The 26,369-nt window shown below is 42.3% G+C and overlaps 2 protein-coding genes across 3 annotated transcripts in view; both read left to right on the top strand.

Moving 5' to 3' along the window:
* LOC146556467 (solute carrier family 22 member 4-like) overlaps positions 1-2,902 on the top strand; it is a 15,397-nt gene extending 12,495 nt beyond the window's left edge. Inside the window, exons 9-13 of the mRNA XM_085249811.1 lie at positions 1-156; positions 403-617; positions 874-1,056; positions 1,772-1,907; positions 2,268-2,902. The exon at positions 1-156 is cut by the window's left edge and continues 47 nt beyond it. Of these exons, the coding sequence (XP_085105937.1) occupies positions 1-156; positions 403-617; positions 874-1,056; positions 1,772-1,907; positions 2,268-2,376 (799 nt within the window). The 3' untranslated portion in view covers positions 2,377-2,902. The remainder of the gene's footprint in view (positions 157-402; positions 618-873; positions 1,057-1,771; positions 1,908-2,267) is intronic.
* Positions 2,903-3,639: 737 nt separating this feature from the next.
* On the top strand, positions 3,640-26,147 carry sestd1 (SEC14 and spectrin domains 1). Of its 2 annotated transcripts, XM_085248488.1 has the most exons (20): positions 3,640-3,956; positions 4,434-4,510; positions 5,535-5,604; positions 5,735-5,843; positions 6,489-6,579; positions 6,700-6,813; positions 11,707-11,820; positions 11,938-12,032; positions 12,165-12,220; positions 14,146-14,217; positions 15,745-15,902; positions 18,108-18,230; positions 18,391-18,585; positions 18,746-18,860; positions 18,959-19,124; positions 19,837-19,918; positions 20,013-20,135; positions 22,404-22,595; positions 22,715-22,818; positions 23,688-26,147. In XM_085248488.1, the coding sequence occupies exons 3-20, from the start codon at positions 5,535-5,537 to the stop codon at positions 23,959-23,961; spliced, it is 2,253 nt and encodes a 750-aa protein (XP_085104614.1). In that variant the 5' UTR covers positions 3,640-3,956; positions 4,434-4,510; the 3' UTR covers positions 23,962-26,147. The 2 variants fall into 2 exon arrangements, with proteins under 2 accessions (XP_085104614.1, XP_085104613.1); XM_085248487.1 differs by lacking the exon at positions 4,434-4,510.
* The last annotated feature ends 222 nt before the right edge of the window (positions 26,148-26,369 follow it).

Below are 26,369 nucleotides of genomic sequence, written 5' to 3'. Positions count from 1 at the left end.
TGAACAACCTCAGCAACCTGAACAACCTCAGCAACCTGAACAACCTCAGCAACCTGAACAACCTCAGCAACCTCAGCAACCTGAGGTTTCTGGTTACCTGGGTCTGCTGAGGAACACAACCACTCGAAGTATCACACTCGTAGTGTGGTTTCTCTGGTGAGTTAAAGCCTTCCCCATGAATCTATGAACTCAACGAACTGAATATAAACCAGACTAAAACCACACACAGAAGTACACGTGAAACTAAAACTAGAGAATAGAAATATAAAGAAAACTCAGAATGCTGGTTTTGGGCATCAGTGACTCTGACATGTTTTACAACTGCTTATTGATGTAATTGACTGAGCGATCCTAACAGGATTCATTTTATTTATTTATTTTTTGTTCTCTTGTTGTTTGCAGGTTTTCTTTGAATGTGAGCTACTTTGGATTGTCATTCAATATGACTACTCTCTATGGCAACCCCTTTCTGAACTACGCCTTGCTATCACTAATGGATATCCCGGCACACTTGGTCAGCTGGTTTAGCGCAAAATATTTTCCTCGCCGCGTGTCCTTTATTGTCTTCTCCCTGCTGGGGGCGCTGGCACTCTTCGTCATCCAGATCACTTTGCACAGTAAGTGAGACCACTGTCCTTTTCTTGCTCTCTTTGTGAATATAACTGTCATTGTGTTGAAAAATATCAACACAATAAGCCTTTTCAACAAGGCCTCACACACACAGCCTCTATGTTAGAGGTGCTGCCCTAAATGAGATTTATAGACAAAATAGACAAAACAAGATTATTTGAGGGAAGGTAAACCTGCTCACCAAATGTTTGAAAATAACTTGTTTCACTCCTTGTAAGCTTAAAGTCCTTCTCCTCCCTTCAGAGTATCACAACATCACCCTCACCCTGGTGCTGATAGGTAAATTTGGAGTCCTGGCTTCTGAAAGAATCCTGCACCTGCTCACTGGAGAGCTGTCTCCCACAGTCATCAGGAATACGATGTTGTCGTCTGCTGCCTTATTCTCCAGAGTGGGGTCCTCTATCACCCCATACATATTGCAGCTGGGTGAGATATTTGGCATCACAATCACCCCATTTCCCCCCAACAAAAGAAAAAAAAGAAGAAGAAAAACGTTAAATTTGGGACAACTGTTACAACTGACAATACTCGTATTAAAAATGTCCTAAGCTTACTCTCCAACACTTTCTACTGGTCTTGGGTCTGAGAAAAGAAGCTATGGAGTGGGCTATGATGAAAAAAAATCTCTTTAATCAAATAATCCAAGACAGTAAATGTTGAAATTAAGTAAATTTTAAAAACTTCGCTAAACTTCGTTTTGAGGCAAGAGCGAGAAATGATTGAGAAAGTTGTGCAGCGCATCAAAAAACAGCAGATGGAAAACTGAACAACTAATTCTGTTTCAATATGTTTTTGTTACGATGTCTTTGTGCTCTATTCAGTGCCCTGTAAGCTTCTAATGATCTTAATGATCTGTTTTTCATTTACATGTTTTCAAAGCATCCCTACTTTTGTGTAAACATCATACTAGGATAATTATTCTGCAATAGAGCACTTTGTAGTGTACACAGAACCTTTGTGCCTTTTTTATGAGACAGGTGTCATTGTGTAGAGATGAAGTTTTAGTTCACTTTAATGACAAAAGCATCCTTAATGCTCAGCTTCTCAACTCTAAATCTAACAAACTGACCTGCAGCTCAGTGATGACAGAAGTCTGTAGCAGAGAAATAATCTGAATAATGGACTCTGGTTTTGTCTGCAGCTGTGTTCTACGAGTTCCTGCCGTGGTTGACTGTGGGTCTCCTGTCAGTCATCGGTGTCTTTGTCTCCCTTTTCCTTCCGGAGTCATTTGGAAAAACGCTTCCTGATACCATCGATCAGATGCAAGTCATTAAGAAGTAAGCTTGTCTATTGATTATGCTAGTAATGCTGCTTTTGCAGAGTGTATATTCAGGTGCGTTCATGTCTGCACTCTATATAATAGATATCCTATGAATGGATTGTAATAAAAAATATATAAATAGGGAAATCTGGTTTGATTGTTTACTGCACTGTGGTCTTAAAGTGTTATGTGGGTAGGTCTGTGTCATGAGACCAGAATAAGAAATATACAGTTCATTTTGAAATATCAAAAATAAAGGTGGGTACAATGTGAAAAAAACTGAAATGAAAAAACAAAACAAATAATGCAAATATATATGAAATATCTATTGTTTAATATTGCCTAACTGATGCAGCTCTCCTCATTTGGCTTCCAGGTTCAAATTTAAAGGGCTCTGTCGCCAAAAGGATGATGGGAATTCAGCTGAGGCTCCAGCTGTCAGCGAGACTTCTCTGTCTGAGATCAAATGCTCAACTGCCTTCTAGAGCTTGAGATGCAGAAATGAACAAATGATTTGAATTTGCTTTTCTAGTCTTGTGTTAGCAATTGTTAGCCACATTTTTAACCATGTGTATGTTCTTTTTATTCTCTAAACTTTTTTTTAATATATTCCCCCCCCCCAATAAACTATATAGTGTCTACCTCATCATGTAGAAAGGCCCCAGTCATGAGACCAGGAAGACCAGGAACCTTCTTGTTGTGAGGCCGCAGCGGAAATTACCACAAAAACACTTATTCATCCTGAGCAGGAATATGGAAGTGAAACAAAAAAAAGAAAAAAATTAAAATTTTTAAATCAACTTGAATTTAAGTCGTGTGAGCAGTTGCCATGCTTGGATTATACGATTTAAAATTTGTGTTTAAAACTTACAAATTTTTTTATATCATTTTGATGAAATAAAAAGACTTTGATTGGTTACTGATGCTTTGGATTGTTGTTGGTTACATAATAGAAATAACAATAATAATAGAGATGATGATAAGAACAGTAATATTAATAATAAAATCCTAATAATCCTGATAAGAAAAAAATGTGACTTGTGTGTATTTTCTCTTTCTCTATGCCGTCCATACAATAATAATTACAAAGACTAAAACTAACACTGAAACCAATAAAAGGTAAATTAAAAAAAAAATCAAAATGAAGTAAATAATAATAATTATAATAATGATAATATAATACAAAACGAAACCTCCCATAGAGGATGGGTGCCAGACTAGAATTTCTACTACACCAATGTAATAATTCACAGATAAACAGTTAAATTAAACGTTCTTTTTTCCCACTATCACAGTGGGTCCATAGTTTTGTTTGTTTGTTTTTCAAGGATTTTTTCAGTCAATTAAGAAAAAGTTTTATAATTACATGACATGGTATTCTTTGCACTGAACTACCGGAACTTTTTCTGTACTTTTACACATTTATCATGTACCACGATATTTATATTTGTATTTATATTTATTTATTTAGCAAAGTGGCCACGTGTGTGCCCTGATGTAAAATGAATACTGAGGAAATGGGGAAAATAAAACTTTACACACACACACACACACACACACAACTTTTTTCCAATGTTTCTGAAAAAACCAAACGAAAAAAACAAGAGGGCAAAAGTGTGCAAATCGTGGTTGTAAATAAATGCTGATAAGTAATGCATAAGTAAACATTGGCTCCTCTATAAAATGTGGTGAGAAATTGTTCCTCCAGGCATTTATTTGGAAAGTCGTTTTCACCGGAAGTCGCGTTCTTCGATTTGGCTACACTGAGGCTGCGCACAACAGCCAGCTCCAACGCCTGCCTTGTGAGTGTGTGTTTGGAGTAGGACTGCAGCGGTGTTGAAAGCGTACTGTGAGCTCGTTGAGCTCCTCGGTGTTTTTCATGGAGAACAGATTCACTATCTGCTGATAAATCCGCCCGAGAGGACACAGAAGAGGAGGAGTAGGGAAGAGAGAGGAAGAAGGGAAAAACTGCAGAGGAGAAGAAGCGACAGAGGAGAAGAGGAGGGGGGACTAGGAGGAGGAAAAAATCGGGACAGGGAAAAATGCCGCAGATTTGACTGAAAAGGTAAGAAAACGTGCGGGATCGATAGCTGCTGTTGTGGATCCCGGAGCTGCCGAGGCTGGGCGGGTCGAGGTTTGCGGTGAAGGGGAGGTTACGGCTGCAGCAGCCGCAGTCTGCAGCTGTGAATGTAGGTCATTGTGTCTGTGGGCCGAGCCGAACCAAGCCGAGACACACCGAGCTGGGCCGGATAAGCTGCAGGAGGACGAAGGTGAAGCCCCATCAGCAGCAGCACCAGGAGGAGATAGACACAGACTGGTGCTGCAGGGACCAAATAATTTAATCTAACTAATACTACATCTGCTGCAAATAGCACAATGAACACCTTTGTGCCAAATCATAAATGTGACGCAAAGTTTAGCAGAGGAGTAGAACAGAAGATAGTGGAGCATGAGTTTATACTTTTTTTTAAAAAAAAAAGAGGTAAAAATGATAAAATATGTCATGACTGAAAGAATTTTGTTTTTCAAAATCTTCAACTAGTCAGAACTGTGTGATCATCAGATGTAATAAAGCAAGGACCCCACAGCTCTCCAGACACCAGATCGACATGACTCACTGTAAGGCCAAAAACAAGAATACTGCAAACACAAAGCTTTAATATAACTGCAAGTTAGAAGCTCGATAAAGTGCTGAGTGTCTGTGTGCCACATCACGTCAAGGTCACTATGTGAACTGCATGATTGCACTCAGCATGCCTGTGTAACTGAATAAATCCGAACACTACACTAAAATTAAAGGAGTTGCAATCCTGTGTTATGGCTTGCATGGGGGTGATTGCTGTGTCTCAAATTACAAGCAACAGAAAGCAGCTTAGATGGTAAGGAGCTAAATCTACAAAAACACTGAGATGGAATAAAAAAGGAATAGTTTGACATTTTTCTGTAGAGCCTACATTAAGTCCGCCAGCACTGCTGTAATTAACTGAAAAGCCCAGACTGTTCTTTAAAGGAGCACAGCCTTTAATAGGAGAGTGTGAGAAACAATGCAACAACTGTAGAAAGGGCGGGGGTTAAAAAAAATCACCACAGATGTTAAGTCGGCCGATAAGCTGACAGAAATGCAAACTGACTGATTTACTGGCTGACTGCTTGAACTGTGCTGACATGCCGATGAGGCGGGCAGTAAATCGCAGGCCGAGGCCGGAGCCAAGAATCTGAATCGGCCGGGAGAAGCGCCAGCTGAGAGAAAATCCGCACAGGAAAATCACAGTGCTGCTTCGCTGATATTGCTCTGACACTTCGGAGCTGGACGCAGCTTTTTAGCAGCCACCCCCAGAGCTGTTTTTTATCACCTATGGCTGCTGTGCTCCTGCACTGACTTGCAAGGACGCTGTAAACTCGTTAGCTGCGGGATTTCTGTGTAGTTTGTGCACATTCTGGTCAAGCACCTCAGAGCTGTTAAAGTGTGAGCCTGTGGGCCAACATCTGATCGTGCAGGTTTGAAAACTGTGGTCTAGTGTTGGAGTTTATTGACTATCTCGTGTAACAGTGGGCCTCTTTTCCACTAACTCACACTGCTTTTAGCTTTAGAAAGGATACCTTAGACTTAAGGAGGAAAAACTGTCTGCATGTGTGTTTACAGATGTCTGCTGTCACAATGGAAGCGACCACCATCCTCCCCATTCTCAAGAAGAAGCTGGCCTTCTTGTCAGGTAAAACACTTGGATTTAAAAGAAAAGAAAATGAAATATCGACACCTGTTTCCTCAATCCTGTGGTCATCCCAGTTTGAGCTGTAATCTGATTCCTCCCCTCTCCCACCCGTCTGCCTGTCACTCTTTAGGGGGTAAAGACCGGCGCAGTGGTCTGATTCTGAACATCCCTCTCAGTTCAGATCAGACCAGCATGGAGGAGCTTAGCGCCACGCTGGACTACCTGCTTAGCATCCCAAGGTACACACAGAGACACGACTGAGGACAGTCTGGTGTGTGTCCCAGAGCAGTTGTGTCACCCAGAGACTGTTGGATTTCACTTTTAATGCTTTTAGACATGTTTGGGTTTTGGCTTGTCAGCGAGGAGCTGCTGGATTTGAACCCTGTGGCTCGAGTGTAGAAATCCAGCTTAAAGGATGATTCTAGTTTATTAAGTGTTACTATTTTTCAACTCGTCCTTTTTGAGCGTCCCCAGCACGATCTGACAGCTGTAATTCTTGGCAGCTCCACAGGTGATTCAGTCCCATTTTCCATATCTGGCCTCTTCAGCTCACGCTTCGTTTCTTCCAACACACGCTGGATGAGCTGTTTAAGCTCCTGTAGGTTGTTTATAGCTGACAAACTGGTATATAGATGGACTTGAAAGAGGAGCAGAAATATACCCGATGCTGGGAATGTGTGAAAAGCATATAAAACAAATAAAAAATAGTCTCAGGCTTTATTTTTGTTACCATTTGTACTTGTGAAGAAAACATAAAGTAGCCTCGGTAGCAGCAGCTTGGTGAGCTGGCTACCCAAATGATGCTCAAACAGGAAACTGTGTATGTAAATGATGGGGTGTGCGTGCGCTGTTGGTAACACACTCCCTCTCTTTGTCTGTGCCAGTGAGAAGTGTAAGGCTCGGGGTTTCACTGTTATCGTGGATGGACGGAAGTCTCAGTGGAACACCGTGAAGACTGTGGTGCTCATGTTGCAGGTAGAAACACATTTAGAGTCCCCGCAGGCACAACGCAGGCTTAAGCTGCGTTAATGCATTGGCTGCTATGGGTGTTCTTTAAAAAGCAGCGGGCTAATGATGGCGTTGATGCTGTTTCAGAATGTGATCCCACCTGAAGTGTCGTTGGTCTGCGTGGTGAAGCCAGATGAATTCTGGGATAAGAAGGTGACACACTTCTGCTTCTGGAAGGAGAAAGACCGTCTGGGCTTTGAGGTGAGTCTCTGAGCTGCTTCTGCTTCAGCTTGCAGCTAACTTTACACTTAAAACACGATCTCTCTCTGGGTTTGTGGATGTTGAAGATTTGTACCTCAAATGAAAACAAGTCATATTTTGCCTCACGTGAAGCTGTGATTTTCCCCATCTGGGGCCATTTTAAACAAATGGCCGGCGTGTGAGAAGCATTTCTTGTAAACCTCAGATTATTAGAGTGGGGTTTGGTTCCCTTCATCACTGCTCCAACTTTCCATGTTCCATATAACCTTAAGAAGAAACAGAGACTAACACTGTTCTTTTTTGCAGTATTATACATGTTTTGGTTTTGAGAAAGCTCTGGCTTTAGATTTCTGTCACACGTGGTGTAAACTCTTAGTTTCCATCTCCAGCCTGTCAAAAATCAGCTTGATTCCCACATGTAGACTTTTAAATTCACAAGCAGCTGCTTGCAAGAGCAGGTAGTCCTTCCCCTAGCACTTGAGAGGGCCTAACAGCATATGGTGGCTGCTTTGTTTGCTTATTTTTACGCATGCAGTTGTTAAGTTTGCGTGTCGGGATACCTGCTTGTAGGGAAATAACATCTGCTTGCAATCATGTTTCATCATGCTCATCATTTTATGACGGAAATCCATGGCCACACATCGGCATCAGGGCAATAACTTACAAACTGTGCTCACATCGGCTTCACTTTGTGCTTATGCTAAACTATAGAGGTGGTAGTGGGATACCTGTAAAACTTAACCTTGTTAGTACTGGTCATTATCAGCAGGCTGCTTGTGCTTTTTTTGGCGTCTCTCGCAGTGCAACGCTCTGCCCTAAGTATAGCCCCACACAGCTGCGTGGCTCCAGACTCCTGTTACTGCGGCTGTGAGAAGTGGTTCTAATAAAAGCGCTATACAAATACAGGCCATTTACCAATATTGTATTTATTTTCTTTTCACTTTGTTTTGTGCTGACTCTTAAGTCAGTCACTTGTGCACTGGTTACTTCAGGGCCAGTTTATGCGAAATAATCAGTTTTACTATTCATCCTGGAAAATCTTTGGTTCCTACGATACTTGAAAGTAGAATGGGAGGCAGAGCCTTGAGGTTTCAGGCCCCTCTTCTGTGGAACCAGCTCCCAGTTTGGATTTGGGAGACAGACACCTTCTCTACTTTTCTTTAAGATTAGGTTTAAAACACTTCTTTTCGATAAAAGGATCATGTGGCCCTGAAATCCTCTCTTAGTAACTCTGCAGGAGGCTGAGACTGCTGGGAGCTTCCCATGATGCACTGTTTCTTCTTCACTTTCTATGTATTTATACAACACTTTGTATTTAATCATTACTTAGTATTAAGCTCTGGCTCTCCCTTCCACAGTATGTCTTTTGTCTTGTCTTCTTCCCCTCACCCCCAACCAGTCACAGCAGGTGGCTGCACCTTGCTGAGTGTGGTTCTGCTGGAGGTTTCTTCCTGTTAAAAGGGAGTTTTTCCTTCCCACTATCACCAGGTGCTTGCTCAAAGGGGGTCGTGTAGTTGTTCGGGTTTTCTGTCTGTTATTGTATGGTCTTTATATTACAGTATAAAGCACTGTGGGGTTACTGTTGTTGTGATTTGGCATTATGTAAATAAAGTTGAATTGATTTCTTCTCAGTCATCAAAAGGTTGTTGGTGCAACTTTGTGTCCTCCCCGTCTTCAGACAAAAACAGTGCAACTGCCACACCTAAAGGATGAAATGGCTGCTTTTACGTGGAGGACTTGGACCAGTGTGAATGTCCCAGTTTTTCTCCAACATTGGAATGAACCAAACGATTTTTTTCATTCTCATTTTCTTTTCCTCTTGATTTTTGGTTTAAAACGCACACGTACCCTTCTGATCTTTGTTGTCACCCGATATCACGCACAGAGCAAGTACGCCAGTTATAACAACCTTAAGCGTCGTTAACTGTCCTGAGTGCTGCTGGAAACCTGAGACAGGATCAATGGAGTGTGAGTGTGTTTGTGTGTCTGCCTCCTCCTCTATTACAACAGATGGTTTTACCGACAGAGATCAGTCATTGTGACCCAGATTTCCACAGCCACGTTGGCTCCACGATTGTTACCATGGCAACCGGAGCAAGTTGGTTGATCTGTATCGACTTGATAGTTGTTAAATAAAGATAATCCGTCACAGCCAATGTTAAGGTGACTTTATTTTAGTAGTGAAATTGGAGCTTTTTTGGTTTTTGTTCTCAGGGCAAGAAATCTCCCTGGTGGTGCGTTTAAGGACGTGAACATTTCAGAAGTCAGCTCATGAGCTAAATATTTAAAATAATATGGTCAAAAGAAAGAGAGCTGGTGGTCTCATAAATTACATCTGTCTCATTCAATGCACTGGAGTATTACCGCTCATACACAGACCATCATCACTGAGCTTGTGGCTGATTGCTGGCGGTCTTGCGGTTGCATAGCTAAACCTCTAATATATTTGTCACACTGTCATATCTCAATCAGTTATTTTTTGTCTTTTCTAAATGTATTAACAGTTGCTTCAAAGTTTAGATAAGTTTTAAGTATGCACTGGCATACCCAGCAGTTATTTATTTATTTTTATTTTTTCTGTAGTCGCTACAAGTTGCTGAATTTCATACATGCTGCGTTGTCACTGGTGGCCACATCTCTGCTGTGCACGCCCCTCTGCGCACACGCACACACAGTTGTTAGAGATTCCAGTGATGGTGCTGAAATGTTACTATTCCGAACTATGGAGTGTCTCTGAGGGTGACACAGCAGGGTGTGGGTTGTACAGCTGCTCAAACATCTGACCTCACATTTAAATAAACATGCAGACACACGCTAGCTGAGTCCAATTCGTCTGCCGGCATCTGTTGCAGTGACAACTGGAAGTTCGACTCGACGTCAGCTGTCTTAGCAGGTTTACTTACAAAGCAGCAATTAAAAAAGCAAACAAAACAAAAGGCACTTCATATTTGTTTGTTCTCTTTTAAAAACTACATTTCAGGAATGCTGAACGCGCCACCTTCAGATTTAGAAAGCCAAAAGAGAAGTTTATTGTGTTCCAAGCACTCCGCTTGGTTGATGGATCCAAACAATCAGCACTCAGTGCAGTGGCTTCTAAATGTCCTCTGAAAACAAGGACTAGTTATGCATGCCCTTCCTCAGACATACCTATGTCTCACAGGGCTCCTGAGACATGAACACACAGACTGGCTGCCTGGCATGTGGCAGAGATTGAAGAAACTGTGTTTAATCCACCAATCACTGACATCAGAGCCTCAAATTAGACAGACAAACATGATCTTAAATGTAAGGATTGTTTATTGGATTAGAATCCGTAGCAGCCAGTGACTGACATCTAGAATCCATGGACATCACCATATTCTGTGTTTCCTCCCTAAAGCTGCTCTGCTGGGCCTTTGCTGCAGACGCATTCAGTCACTGCATGTTTGTGAGTCTTTCTGTGTTCAGTTTTGTATTTAATAACTGAAATGCACGCTCTGCTGGGCTGAAATCAGGTGACTGACTTTGCCGCTGAAAAAGTCTTGATTTCTTTGCATCGAGACACTCGACACTTGTTTTTTTGCTGTATGCTTTGGGTCATTATCGATTTACACAGTGAAGTACAGTCCCATCAGTTTTGCAGTATTTGTCTGAGCAGAGTCTTTAGCCCTGTACACTTCACAATTCATCCTGCCTCTCCTATCAACAGTCACATCATCAATAAACACATCTTCATCGGTTCAGGACTGTGCAGGTGTTATTTTTTCTTTTCTTTTCTTTTCTTCCAGTTTCAGGTTCATGCCAGAGGACTAATTGGGATTCTATGTATTAAAACCTGTAATTCCATGGAGTTAACGCAATGCTTTAATTAGTTGAATTCAAGCTGATATTCTGCACTTCAGTGACATGTTGTCACATGTTGTTTGATTGAAAATCCTCTGTGGTAGCAAAAAAATTTGTATTTGTCCAACAAATGATGGACTTGAATGTATACAGTTTATTGACATGCCCTACTTCAATCCAAATAAAATATCCTGGGTGGATGCTCATTCATGTCCCATGTAGCCTTACGTTATACATTTACACATTGATCCACATAAAAGCCACAACAAATCAATAGATAATCAACAAGTTGCCTTGGTGTCTTACCACTTAGCCATTAATGAAACTTTGAGATTCGGCTGATAGAAAGATATTTTATTCGTCGTTGTGTGTGCCTGTGTCTTTCTGAAGACTCTCTTCCAAGTCTGTAGCTTAGTTTCCCTGCTGGTTGTGTGGTTTCAAAATCCAAGACATATAAGAGTGTCTCATGGTAAATGGATGCAGCACCATATGTAGCACCTAACAACCATCTTGAAATCGTCTGCCCTCAATGTTCCTTTTTCTCCTGTGCCTTTTTTATTTTTTTGTGCCTTTTTGTATTAGCTTGCAGGTACAGTTGAGTGCGCCTCTATTTAGTTTTGTGGTGCGTGCGCGTTGCATATCGATGTGCAGATCACAGCTACAACTAGTACGGACAGATTTATATTCACTGGAGGCCAGATTTGGGCCCTTGGGCCTAGAGTTTGATGCCTGCTGTTACATATATGTGATGAAGCTATGGACTAATTAGTAAATGCTTCTAACAAAAGGTAAGATTTCCAAAACATTAATAAAGCATTTCTTTTAAAAGGTCACACAAACTGTAATTCTGAAAGTAATATTGAGTGGCTTTATGATAGACTGTCTGTTCTGGCTGACTTAGATGTTCTGAAGTGTTCTGTAGTTTCGTGTTAGTTTCTATAGTCCAGGTTGACCTCTGTGTTACTTCTATATTGAAACCTACATGACATTTCTCAAAATAGCACACAGTGTGTTTAGTGTGTTTCTCCCTACTGATATGTGTTGCATGTTGGCATCTCTGCTTCCTGTCAGGTGATCCTGGTTTCAGCCAATAAGCTGACTCGTTACATTGAACCGTGTCAGCTGACAGATGATTTCGGAGGAAGTCTGGACTATGACCACAGCGACTGGCTCAACAAGAGACTGGTATCTATCTATTTATTTATTTATTTTTTTTTAATGCTTTCGAGGGATTTCTGTAACTTAAAATATTTGTTGCCATGGTAACCTGGCACCAGAACTGAGTGTTTGGCTTTGTTGCAGGTTTTTGAGAAGTTCACGAAGGAGTCTACGTCACTGCTGGACGAGCTGTCGATCATCAATGATGCTGATAAAAGCAGCTCAATGGACAAGGACAAGTATGCTTACACACACACACACACACACACACACACACACACACACACACACACACGTACGTCTACAGTTTAAACTAAACTGAGGGCAGACGGGTGAAATCCAGAGCCGTGTGTCTTGTCTGTCCTCTGCAGATCTGCCGACTGTGCCCTCTTGCCATCGTTTGACCCTGAGACTGTCCTTCAGACTGGTAAATATACATTTTCTTTATTTTATCCTCTTTCAGGAACTAAGATAATGTAAATGTGATTGCATTTGTACTGCTGGACTAGCAGGTAAAATACATGCAACTCTCGATAGTAACAACACCCAGCGTGAGGAGGCATTCGACTTTTTTTAAGCCTCTTTAAATGATTCAGTGGATTGAAAGGTCAGTTTAGCGTTGACCTGAGGAGTGATTAAATACTCCTGATAAGATGAGCAGTGGTTTTGAAAATCAGGTAGTGGACATTTGTGAATGGAAAAATAATGTAGTGCATTCCTCTTTTCCCCATTGAGGTCCAACCTACTTCTTCACAAAGCACACAGTGATTTCTATGATAGCTCCTAAAGCACAACGATAAACTGTATCAAGCTTTCAGGTCAAGCAGGCGGCAGGAGGGGAGAGAATATCTCGATAATGAAGCACAGACATGATGGTTGACTGAACAATCATTCTGCTCTTCTTGCTGCAGAAACATACAATTCTAACACAGGAAAAATTAATAGAGCATGTTTAAATACATCAAATGTTGACTGGAGTGCTTTACAAAGACGTGACAACTACAGCTTGCCAAGAGCACAAACAGTCTGTCTGTGAGTATTTGGGCAGTGACACAATTTAAAGTAATTTTGCTTTTATAGACCACTGCAGCAGAATGATCATTTAGGAAGTCGAGGCATTTTGCATAATCTTTGCTACAGTGTGCTTGGGTGTGTGTGGGTGCTGCACACTGTGGAAATAAAAAAATAAACACAGATATTTCTTAAAGATTTCAAAGATGTCAGCCACGCTGGGTGCTCTAGTGGAGCTGTTTCTAAGGTTATTTGCTGATTAAAATCTGTATTTTAACTGGTAATGTTGAATGAAAAGTGCTGATTGATAAGGCAGGTGGGCGTTCCACTCCCACTCGAGACTCTATCCACTTGATTGAGTTCTTGGATTCTAGAAAGCGGTGGTTTCGCAGTTCAGTAACTACAGCGGAGGTATTAATGATTAGCCAGTCAGCACAACACACTTGGCTTCTGCAGTCCTGAGCCATGGGCACAAAACTGGAAGAACACACACAACCATTTTTCAAACAGTAAAGACACTATTTTTTTTTCAGGTTATTTAATGCAAAAATAAATAATTTTGTACTCATAAATATACACAAATATATAACACAGGCTGTCAGCAGCAAAAAAGGCAGTGCTTGCTGACAAAAGAGTTCAGGACATCCTCAACATTCACCTCAGTATCGCTGTCATCGAACAGAAGCGATCTTCACTAATTCATCAACTCATATCGGACTGCTTTCACAAAGTTTTACGGCTTCCTCCAGAGTAAAGGGATGTGGACACATATCGATAGCTGGGTTAAACAGCAAACTGACAGCCTACACTTACTACGGATGAAGGGCAGCCAGAGTTGTTTGTCCTACAGTGGCTACTGTAGCTCGGATTATGCATTCGAATTGGGAGCGGAAAGAAAACAGGACTCAGCAATCTGCGATTTATTGAGATTTACTGGTGAGATTTTACTCACTGTACCTTTAAACAAAGCAAGCTGTGTGGTTTTTGTTTTGATTTCATCGTTGCATTTACAAGGAATGTTTTTAAATTGTATTTTTTAAACATGTTTTCCCCATTGCAAGTTTGCTACCATCAAAATCTAAAGAACACACTGAAAACACAGGAAGGATGGATGTGTTGACTGTACAGAGGGGCCTATGATTGTGTGTGTGTGTGTGCGTCTTGGGCTGAGGTGAAAGGAGTCTTTGTTTGTAGTACCACCCTCCTCCCTCCACCAGATCCTTTCGTAATTTAGCAACATTTACACAAGCATTGACTCATTATTGCTTCTGATGCTTTTTTTTACCACCTTTTTAAATCTCAACTCTCCTCTCTCTCTGTCTCTGTGTGTGTCTGCTGAAGGTCATGAGTTGCTGTCGGAGCTGCAGCAGCGACGTTTCAACGGCTCAGAGGGAGGAGGAGGAGGACAGGGAGGTGAGCAAGCAGCTGTCAGTCACCCAAATGTCGCTGTGCTGGCTCAGCTCAGACAGAAGGGTGATGCACAGATTAATTAAGAGGTGTCCTTTGTTTTCTCTGGAGTTTGGCGCATGAATGCAGCCATTCATTTCCTGGAGAGTACTATGCACTGTGTACAGTACAGTGTGACGCAGTGTAAGTGGATGCTGTGTTGGCTACTGGAGTTCTGTGTAACATTGTTTAAGAACTAAGAAACATCACAGCTGAGGCCTCAGCATCCACTAATTCAGTTCATGCTGATCTGCTTCTACTGTGGTATGTCTTCAAGAAGCTGCACATGTAGAATCATCACAAAATGCTGTGAGGTAAATGCAGTATAGCATCGTCAGGCCTGATGGGACTAAACCTTGCACTGGCAGAGAGCCAGAAAAGTTGCTATGGAAGTATAACCATGGAAATGAAAGTAAATTTAGATGGAGCCCTTCTAAACTCTGACTAAGCTTAAAGTTTATCAGTCTCTCACATCACTGTGGAAGAATTCTAGCCCATTGTGTTTTTTTGGTTTTTTTACACCATTGCTTCAGTTTTTTAGATTTGGAGCATTTGTTGATGCACAGCTCTCTTAAAATCCCAGCTTTTCAAGCCGGATGAGCTCTGGATCTTGGATTCTTTTCTTTTTCAGTCATTCTGTTGTGGATTTGCTCCTGTGCTTGGGATCATTGTCCTGCTGCATAATCCACATTTGACTAGAATAATTTGTATGCAGAGGGGTTCATGAACAATTCAGTGACTGCAAGCTGCCCAGGTCCTGTGGCTGCAAAACCAGCCCAAATCATCACTCCTCCATCACTGTGTTTGAAAGTTGGTAAGAGGAGTTTGATTTTCACCAAATGTGGTGCTGCGCGTTACAGCCAAACATCTCCACTGTGGTGTCGTTTGTTTGTCCAAAGAGCATTGTTCCAGAAGTGTTGTGGTTTGTTCAGATGCAGCTTTTCAAACCGTTGTGCTGCTATGCTTTTTTTTTTTTTTTTTTTTTTTTTTTTTTTGAGGCTTTCGCCAACCCTTCAACACAAACCATACTTGTAAAGTCTTTTCTAATTGCACTGTCATGAACTTATGAGATGCCACTTTTGAGGGTTTTTTCCCCTGAATATATTACATGGTCAGACTTTAGAGTGAATTTGCTGGGACATCTATTCCTGGGAAGTTTGAGACATTGTATTAAAAACAACTGAATGTTCCAGTGCAGCAAACGTCCCAAACTACTTCTTTAGAGAGGTGATCACACTTGCAGATGATCAGTATAGTTTATTTCCTCAATCCACCTTAGCTCAGTTTTCCTATTGTGAATTAATCATTAAAGTTTAGAGAAACAGTGATAAAGTTTTATTTGAACAGTTCATTTTATAGTGCCGGGGTATCCTACACGAGAGAGCTGATATTTCAGTTTCCTGATGAGGAACCATTGTCAGCACGTTTTGTAAGAGTAGATGTGAAATGCTAAAATCCCACAGACCTTCTTCCTGACCTCTCTCTGAACTTCAGGTCCAGCCTGGTGTCCAATGGAAGAGGAGCTGCTGGCTCAGCCTCAGGTGATGAAGCTGCTGGACTCCCTCAGAGAGCAGTACACCAGATACCAGGAGCTCTGCAGGCAGCGAAACAAACGCACCCAGCTTGATGAGATCCACGCCAAAGTCATGCAGGTAACGCGCACACATGCATCGAGTGTCCATCTCAATATATTTCAGTTTCATGTGCAAACACTGCTGCGTTTCATCCTTTTTAGCAACTTTTATTTTTGACCCTTGGTGTCAGTGAGCTGCCTCACTGCTCAGCAGCACTTGAGGGCGAGATGAAGTAAACTCGCTTGTTTGTGGAGTTCTTTCAGCTGCAGGGGCTGATGGTTAACACCAGTGTCTTGGAGATGAGCCTAGGGTTACCATAGTAACTGAAAAATATCGGTCACTAGCTCGGAGGATTTGAGGTAGTTGTGGAAAGTTGGCCTAGATCTTGATCAAACTGTTCATGTGTGTGCCCAAGCTCTTCAAGGCATCACTGACCTGATAAATACAATCAAGTTATGATCCTGACACACACACACACACACACACACACACACACACACACACACACACACACACACCTGGATAAGCGGTTACTGTGCTGTATAAATACAAGCACACAGACAGCCTTCATACTGATAGCTGTTTTTAGATTATTGAGTAAAATGATGATCATGCAAATACTGCTTTCCAGGGAAACCTTACACACATTTCAGACCCATCACCAATTCTGCACATGAAGCCCGCTTTCTTGATGTGATGTCACAGGTGTTGGCATCCTGGTTTTTCCTTGTATTTAAAACTCACTACATGAACAGGCAGACTGGGTTTAGAGTTTGTGAGAAGGAAACATTTACCAGACAGAGGTAAATGCTTCCTTTTTAAAGAAAACGTAGGTTTTGTTGTGGAAAAAGGGGGGAAAAAGAAAAAGTGTGGCTCCACTCTTTGATGTTGACAAGGAGAAATCCTTTTTAATTGCTTACACATTGGTTTACTTTACACTGATCATTCTAATTTAATTCTCAAGCATGTGATGATCTATACTGATATCACGTCTGGCAGCAGTAGGTTCAAAGATCCTGCTGGTCACTCTGCTGCTCTGAGATGCACCAAGGTTCCTGCTGGAGAGTGAAATGATCCAGAAGTGCATGCAATCCAGATGCTTGAGTGGCTCTACTACCTAGGCCGTTTGAGTACAGTAAACTCATTGCCATGGTCAAGAAACCAGTTTGAGATGATTTGAGCTTTGTTACATAGTTGGCAGGAAAGAGATGGATATATATACAGTTAGGCTGTGGCGTTTAAACGATGCTCTGTTTGATGTAATGGGCCTAAAGTGTGGCAAGAAAATCCCACATCATTAAACCATCAGCAACAGCCAGCATTTTTAATACAATGCTGCTTTCCTGTTGTTTATGCCAAATTCTGACCCTATCATCTGAATGTGACAGAAGACAAGGCAAAGTTTTTCCGGTCTTCTCTTTCTGATTTTGTGAGCAGCTGTGAACTGTAGCCTCAGCCTCTGCCTTTGGCTGACAGGAGTGGTACCCAGTGTGGTCTTCTGCTGCTATAACCCATCTGCTTCAATGTTTTATTACGTTCAGAGATGCTCTTCTGCATACCTTGATTATAACAAGAGGTTATTTGAGTTACTGTAGCCTATTTTAACCCAGAGAACTGCTGCTGACTGGATGTTTTTTCGTTTTTGGGCCATTCTCTGTAAACCCCAGAGATGGTTTTGTGGGGGGAAATCCCAGCAGATCAGCAGTTTCTGAAATGCTCAGACCATCCTGTCTGGCATCAACAACCAAGCTACGCTCAAAGTCTTCAACGTTCTCATTCTGATGCTCACCTTGATCACATTTACAGGCCTAAACACATGGAGTTGCTTCCATGTTATTGGCTGTTGATTTGTATTCAGTGTGCCTAATGTAGTGGCCCATACGAGGAAAGACTTTATTTTTATTTATTATTTTATTAACATCACGTTATTAAGGAGTGTAGTTAATGTAGTCAGATTCTTTAAGCACTGGGCTTTGCTGTGGTTTCCCTTAAGTTCTTTCAAATTCTCCTTCATGCATTATCGACCTCGCGTTGAAGTTGCTGACAGTTTCATTGCTTTTTAACTTGAAGCATTAAAGAAAATGGTAATAAAAACAGCCAAATTCAGCACAGATGCTTCAGTTTCAGTGTACTGGCTCTGCGTGAGATGTCAACCAAATGTACATGTTTCCTTACATTTTTATGGTCACCATTTTTCAAGTTTGCCGGCTTGCGAAGGTACCCAGAGTAGATTGTCCTCCTGACTCTGTAGGAGATCATGTATTTTGTGTTTCTCTCTTCCAGGTGGTCACCTGGCTGCAGGGTCCGGGTTCAGAGCTGCTGAAGACTCAGCAAACGATCGGGGACTCGATTCGATCAGCTCAGGCTCTGCAACAAAAACACGAGGAGATCGAGAGCCAGCACAGTGTAACGAAACACACACATCATGATCAGATACATGTGATTTGAACAATCTGATGAGTCGGCTGCTGTTTTTAGTTTCCCTGTTAAAAAATCACAGAAACTCGCTTTTGGTGTTTGAGGACTGTGAGGCACGAGCTAATTCTGTCTCTCGCTGTGTGTACAGGAGTGGTTTGCTGTTTATGTGGAGTTGAACCAGCAGATTGCTGCCTTGCTCAGCACCGGAGAGGAGGAGGAAGTGGCCGAGCTGAAGGCGCTGCAGCAGCAGCTGAGCGACGTCTGCTACCGCCAGGCGGCTCAGCTGGAGAGCCGACAGAACGTCCTGCAGGCAGCACAGGGCTTTCACAGCACCACGCAGGAGGTAAAGCACAGTCTTAGCACTGCTAGGCTATTAGCCTAGCTCGACAGCAGAAATCTACTCTAACCTGTAATGTTGTCTTGCTGTTATCCAGGATGGGTAGACCTGTGAAAATGCTAATGACTTCTTCAGACTGATCCAGGTTTGTTTTCTGTCTCTGCAGTTGTCTCAGCAGTTGGACGGTCTGCTGGGCATGCTCTGCGCTGATGTGGCTCCAGCTGATGGAGCGGCTATTCAACAAAACCTCAAACTGCTGGAGGAGAAGCTGCAGACTGTTGGTTTGTACCAAGAACAATCAATCCCCTTATTTTCCGTCAGGATAATTAATGGTTTTCATGAAGGTGCTCCGTCACATTAACCATCTCCTCCAATGCAGAGGCAGGTCTTACCTCGCTGCGACAGAAGGGGGCGTTGTTGCTGGAGCAGACGTGCAGCCAGCCGTCCTGGCCTCTGGAGGAAACGGAGAGTCCAACCACAGAACAGCAGGACAGCGTTCAACACATCCAGTCTGTGATGGAGGACATGCAGCTTCGCAAGCAGAGGTTACTTTTGTCTTGTTTTGCTACAGGGAGGGGTGAGTGAGGGTTTTTGGGGGGCTTTTTTGCCAAGAAGGAAGCTGTATTTAACTCCCCACTTGAAGCTAGAGTCAAAAACTGCCTGTTCCCACTCCTAACAGGATAAAAACCAAAGCCGATATCTGAAGTCCCCGATCCTGATTGTGATTCTCTCAGATCTCACTCATGCGATAATCCTCAAAAAATGAGTGAATAAAGCTTAATGGCTAAGGAAAAACAAAGAGTTGTTTGCTTCTGTGCAAAATTTAAAACAAATACTGCTGTCCTTTTATTTATAATTTAACAAGGCTAATATCATGTTTTTAAAAAATTCCAGAAATATCAAATGTTTTACACAGTGAACTTTCCAGTTTTGGGCTTCATCTACATTCTGGGTTTTCTCATTTACACCCACAAAAAAAGGGAACTGTTCAAATATTAAACTTTTCTCTTCCCTGTCCTCTGGCTCCACCTTCAGGACAAACTTTGTATTGCCGCTCCATTAATGGTTCAGATTCTGAGGTATGTGGTTCGTTTGTGGTAGTGGCAGCGGTTTACACAATTACCTAACAAGCAAACCCCCCCAGGAGATTAGACACAGTTCCCTGTGGTGTTGTGTCAGCAAGAGCATGTGGTGTGAAAATCTGTTCTGCTGTTTGTTTTCCAGACTTGAAGGCATATTTAACTGTGTGTGTTGCAGATGTGAGGACATGGTGGACGTAAGAAGGCTGAAGATGCTACAGATGGTCCAACTGTTTAAATGTGAAGAAGACGCTTTGCAGGTGAGGAATGCAACACAAAACGCAACAAAACACACACACATATGTGGATTTCATGTGTTTATGTTATGATTAATTTGTGCATGCATCTGGTTAGGCAGTGGAGTGGCTCAGTGAGTTGTTGGACGCCTTGTTGAAGACTCACGTCAGACTGGGAGACGACTCTCAGGAGACCAGGACCATGCTGGACAAACACAGGAAGTTTGTGGATGTCGCTCAGGTGAGATGCTTCACTTGATCTTTAGCTAACATAAAAAATCCAGCTGATGTACCTAAACATCAGCATGACAGTGCTCATAACGTTTTTGCCTTATTCCTCATGTCTTAGTGTTTTGTGTGTTTTTCACACTTAAATGTTGGAAACCATCAAACAAATTTAAATATTAGACGGAGACGACCCTGATTACTGCCAGAGCTGCTGAATCAAGACACATCAAGCCACAATCTAAAGAAACAGTTTGGAAAAGGTTACAAAGTCATTTCTTTTTTTTTGCCTGTCCCATTTGGTTCTTTAGCCGTCAGGATTGTTGTCTGAAGACCAACAAGGATACCCAATGGAATTACTTTGCCAAATGGATCATCATGGCCTTGCCGTATTGGTGCATTTGATTGACCTTTGTTGTTATTTTTTATTTTATTTTCAGTTGTTACAGACGTGACTGAGGGATAGGAAAGGGAGAAAGAAAGTTGAAGGAAAAGAAAAACAGAAGGGAAGAGGGACAGTGAGAAAGGGCTCTTAAAAAGAGAGAGAAGAGAGAAAAAAATCTCCTGGATCACCTGTTGAGAGAAAAAGAAGAAAACAAGCAAAAAAACCAGCAACATACTAAACACAACAACATCATGTTAATCTAGCTAAGTGTAAACAGCAGTAAATACTAAATATTGAATGTTGTTGTGCAGCACGTAGGACCGACAGCGCACAATGTGCTTGGAAATAGCAGCCAATAAAGGTGTAGTTTATGTCTATGAACAGTGAACACCCGTGTGCACACCTGTGTGGATCAGCGCGCTTGTATTCAAAAGGTTTCCCCATGTAACGGTCTGCTAGAGGATGTAGAGAGCCATAGCCCCGTCTCCCAGGGCATGAAGCAGGCATGGAGGAGATCCAGGCTCCAGACATCCAGAGGCCCCAGAGTGCGAGAGCCCAAGGAGGACCACTGGAGGGGCATCCGTGCCACCCTCTTGGGAAGAGCTGAGGACAGCCCCAGATGAGGGGTCACCCAGTAGCCACGGAGCAGAAGCTAGAGGGGGCTGCAGTGGCGTGCCCGCCGGCTCTGCCAGCAGCCAGCTGTGCCACAATGAACCGAGCCGCAGGCCCAGAGGCCGGAGGCCCGAGGGCCCCCTTTGCCCCGGAAGAGGCCTGACCGAGCAACAGGCACCAGGCCCTGCCAAGTAGTCACCGGGAGTGAGCTGGTACATACCTGAGCGCCCAGCCCCGGACACCAAGAACCACCAACGCACCGACCCCTGAGGGCATCAGTTACCGGCAGGGAGTGTGGTGAGGGGAGATAGGCCTCCACACTTTAGAGGGCCTGGGAGTTCCCAGAGAGGTGGAGTCTAAGACCCGACCTGACATATAGACACAGACACAAACATGCATTCCCACCCTCATGCACACATATACAAATACTCAGCACTCACCCAACGTAGGGATAGACATACATGGACATGTACACACAGTCACACTCCCCAAACAAACTCTATGCCCCAGGTCCAGGTACCCTCGCCCCTGGAGGGGGAAACGGCACCTAGACCCAGGAGATGTTACCCTTTCCCCCGGGGTGGAGGCAAGCAGACCGCCCCAGGCTCCGCAGCAGCAGGGAGGCCCCGCATCCCAGATCCCAATGGGACGGCCAACACCTCCTCTGTAGACTGACAAAAGTTTAACTTTTTGTGAGGTTTGAGTCCTTTTACATCTGGAGTGGAACTAACACACCATTTAATAAAACAAACATACCAACAGTCAAACCTAGTGGTAGTAGTTTGATGGTCTGTGGTTGCTTTGTTGCTTCAGGACAAGCTCAAGCACACCTGGATTAGCTAGAAGGAACATGATCTTAAACACAACAGCAAGTCCAAAACACGAAAAACAAAATGATTCTTTTGGAGTTGCCTAGTCAAGTCTGGACTTCAATTCAAGATGAGATGCTTTAGTATGACCTTAATAGGCACTCAAACTCTCCAAGTAGCTGAAAATTGAAACATCTTGCAAAGAAGCCATACTAAATTAGTTTCATCTCGCTGGAAGAGTGTCCAAACCAGTTTCATGGAAATCTATTTGCTAGTTTAAGGCTGGCTACTCAAAACCAAAACTGTGAAGCTAATGATGCCGAAGGATCACAAATGTCGTTCGGGTTTCATCATCCAGGTGCCGTTTCTGTCTGAATGTCTGCACAAAATGAAGTGCAGTCAGTCTAACAGATTATATTTAAATATTAATATTAGATGTTATTGAACTGAATATGTTTCTGTCTTCTTGTTCCTTCAGAGCACCTACGATTATGGCCGCCAACTGCTGCAGGCCACCGTCGTCCTCTGCCAGTCTCTGCGCTGTACGACGCGCTCGTCCGGAGACACTCTGCCTCGCCTCAACAGAGTCTGGAAACAGTTCAGCGTCAGCGCCGAGGAGCGACAGCAGAGACTGGAGCTGGCTCTCAACTTCCACACTGCCGCTGAGAGGGTGAGAAAAACACTTTTAAACTGTCAGTGTCAAGTCTGGACGCGTCAGCATGCCATTATTGACTAAAAATAAGCCACACGGTTATTTAAAGTCTAAATTGTATGTTTACTATGGTCCAGGTGTTACAGCAGGAACGTGTGGAGGCGGAGTCTTTAGATGAAGTCGACTCTTTGGGCAAAACTCTGCTGGACAGACTGACCATGCCTGTGATCTTCCCTGATGGGTACGTACACATTCATTTGATGTACCTGAATTATGACTTTATATGTTTAATGCTATCCTAAATCATACAAACACTTATTTGGCTATTTAGAGCCACATGAATTCACTTTGCTTTTGTTACCAGTAATTACTGGCATAAACCTAACATAAAGAGCCAGTTATCAACACAGAAATGTAATAAACTACCTCATGGCTTACAGGTGTCATGTCGCAGCAAGGTCCTCTGAAACATGCCTGCATTATCAAACCTGATGAGTTCAGTTTTCAGTTAAATTTTGTTTTTTTTATATAGGACCAAATCACAACTGCAGTCAGCTGAAGGCTCTTTATATTGTAAGGTAAAGACTTTAAAATAATACAGAGAAAACCCCAACAATCAAACGACACCCTCTGAGCAAGCACTTAGCAACAGTGGGAAGGACAAACTCCCTTTTAACAGGAAGAAACAGGGTCAGAGAGGGGTGGCCATCTCACACAATCAGCTGGGGATGAGGGAGGAGAGGATAAAACACAGACTGTGGAAGAGAGCCACAGATTAATAATTACTAATGATTAAAAGAGCAGTGCTGATTTCGCATGAAAGCTGAAGGCTCTGCCTCCCATTCTACTTTTAGATATCTTAAGAACCACAAGTGAGGCTGCAGTCTGAGAGTGAAGTCCTCTGTTGTGGTGATATGGTACTATAAGGTTTTTAAGATGAGATGGGGTCTGGTTATTCAAGACCGTGTGTGCGAGAGGAAGGATTATAAATTTGATTCTGAATTTAACTGGGAGCCATTGAAGAGAAGCAGATATGGGATGCTCTCTATTTCTAGTCCCTGTCAGTAATGGTGTAAAAGCAACTCATAATTGGGGTTCTTGTGATTTCAGGAGCGAGCAGTTCTTTGGGAGTCCCACTGACACGGCGGCAGCAGCAGAGGGTGTCAGAGAGCGCCTCCTGTTGGTGGAAGAGCGGCGGCTGCAACTGCAGGAGGCGAGGCTGCACAATGATGGGGATGAGAGGGAGGAAGAAGTGTTGAATGGGCAAGATGCAAGACTAGATGTAATTGGAGAAGAACTTAGTGAGAAAGAAGACCAAGATGAAGAGGAGGAGGATGTAGGGCAGCAGGATGAAGATTTGGAGAGGGCTACACAGGATTGCTAATGGATCGCTGACGATGTTAAACCAAGCAGCCTTAATGAAGCCTGTCAGCGAAGGGCTGCTGATTTCTACAGACCTCTCGTGTTCTCGCCTAGGGCAGGATCGCCTTCTGTCGGCTGCTTCTCTTACTGCAGCGGCTTTTCCCTACATTAAGACTACACTGCACCATCAGCATCACTGCATAACACTTCCTGCAAGAGGATAAACATGTTGGACACCTTTCCTCCATCTGGTTCTGGAAGATCAGGCATAACAAATGTAAAATACTGGAATTGTTTACTGGAATGTCTACTCCTTTGATGATAATCAACTGTAAAATAATCCATTTCAGGTGAGAATAGTCCCAGCTTGTATCTAACTGCTTCCTCCTCCTCAATCCCTACAGTAGACAGAGCTTCTATGGTGCTTCCTGTTGGTCTCATTCCTGCATCAACAGTCCTGATACTTTAGTACAAACAGGCTGGAAAAAAAGCTTCTGTCCAGCTTTCTGGAACTCGAGGAAATGTTTAAAGTTCAAAAAGGCATCAGGAACAAATTTCATTCGGTGTAAAGTAAAAGGTTTGTACTCGTTGGAATTTGTTCTAAAGTCTGCCTGAAGTTTAAAATTTTCTCTACATTAATCACCTTATTCCTAGCCTCATGTTAGTGGCGTGCTACACATGTCATTCCTTTTTTCCAGCAATAAAAACTCTTATAATAATGAATAATGCAGGAATACAGCCTGTTACACCTTAAACAGTAGATCATATATAGAATAAGGACACCTGCCTTCTGCTACCAAGGGTTCACAGAAAGTGGCATCAGAGTAGTAAACTGCGTTAACTAATACTCTGATAAATTATGCTAAGTGAAAATGGCTTTTAGGCTCTTATTTGGATGAACTTCTTTCTGCTTTAACATAAAAAAAACAAAAAAGCAAAAGTCCAACTTTATTTTCTTGGACACAGGAAAAAACAACTTTGACCTGCAAGAGCAGGGCTTCACAGACAGAGGTTAGCATTAGCATAGCAGAGCTTTTCAGATGCTTCATTTTATGTTACATGAGCCACTTTGTAGATGGCAGAGCTGTGTTCCTGCAAACATCTTAGTAAAGGTAAACATGTACTAAAGGACTGACTTAAGTAACCAGCAAACTTTGCATCTGTAGTTTAAACAAAGTAACATGGGAGTAGGAAAAGGTGTCTATGATTCAGCTTCTAGGAGGCCATTTTTTCATCAAGACTCACCATCAGGTACTGTTTTAAAGATCATGAATGTGCATACTTTTTTCAGTTTCTGGATGAGTGGCTACCATTATTTTGTGCTAATGAGTTTTAACTCAACAGTGAAGGCAGAGACTGTTTGACGTGGCTAGCTTTAGTGTGGCTGAGTCAGCAGTTCTCACACTGCTTTGTACAAATGAGTGGGTGTAGTTTCTTTTTCAAGTGATCCCATTTTCCTGTACGTGAGTCATGATCCAGGATAAGGAGATGGATCACTCTGACCATAGCTGGGGTCGAGCAGTGTGTGTGACTACAGCGGTTAGTGTGATGTAATAAAGTATATCAAATGTAAATGTCAGATTATTCATTTATTACAGTTTTATATTGATCATGGACTGACATGCTATATCCAGATATATATTTAGGGTTTGGCTGTTAGAACACTGCCCCCTGTTTTGTTTTTGTTTTTTTCTTTTAAAAACATTTCAAAATATTGTTTTTGTATTCTTTTTAAACTCTTGTGGAGGAGGGGTTTTGGGCCTTCATATCTGTAGTTACACATTCGAACAAATAAATGTGCATAAAGGAGAGCGATTTCTTTTTCATTTCAGTTGGACTTTAACTTTTTCCCGTTGATGCAGTCTCTGGGACGTCATCCATCACTGTTGTAACATTGTGTTCATGACTCTTACGTCTGTCAAGGACTTGAAACGTTAAACTTCCTATCATAGTGGAAATCAGACCATGTGCTGTTCACTCAGAGGCCAGTATCTGGTTGTCATTAGCCAACGTAGCAACATCCCAAAAGGACGGATTCTTTTTTTTTTCCCCTGACATTTTTCAAGCAAACCTCTCAGTAACTGGTTGGTGTTTGACCAATAATTGCTGCTGTAAGTGTAATTGCTATATGCTTTGTTCCTTCTGTCTATTCACATGTACCATGACATCAATACAGCATCCTTCTCTAAATAAAGCTTTTGAACTTCATGGATTTGTCGCTTTCATGATGACAATTTTTGTATCAAACAGCAAAGCATAAAACGGGTTAATGGGTAAATGTATGGCTACAGGTAAAGAAACAGCAGGTAAATTACAAAATGTATGGTTATTTTAAGGTTTGAGTTGCCAAAGGCAGCTTTATTGTTCAACATTTCTAATAGAACAGCTGTAAGATAGCTCTGAAACTTTAAGTTGAATACATTTCAACTT

This window comes from Mchenga conophoros, linkage group LG16 (assembly GCF_057382185.1).
Source record: "Mchenga conophoros isolate Kocher_MC1m ecotype Shallow Benthic linkage group LG16, M_conophoros_male_GT1.1, whole genome shotgun sequence".
Taxonomy (NCBI): domain Eukaryota; kingdom Metazoa; phylum Chordata; class Actinopteri; order Cichliformes; family Cichlidae; genus Mchenga; species Mchenga conophoros.
The sequence above is the reverse complement of the archived record's forward strand: the minus strand, read 5'-3'. Positions and strand labels throughout refer to the sequence as shown.

Bases quoted from the DNA above. Each gene is read 5' to 3' on its own strand.
- sestd1 (XM_085248487.1), top strand. From the start codon at position 5,535: ATGTCTGCTGTCACAATGGAAGCGACCACCATCCTCCCCATTCTCAAG. The intron at 12,033-12,164 runs GTATGCTTACAC...TGTCCTCTGCAG, and splicing joins AGCTCAATGGACAAGGACAA to ATCTGCCGACTGTGCCCTCT. The intron at 15,903-18,107 runs GTAACGCGCACA...TCTCTCTTCCAG, and splicing joins TCCACGCCAAAGTCATGCAG to GTGGTCACCTGGCTGCAGGG.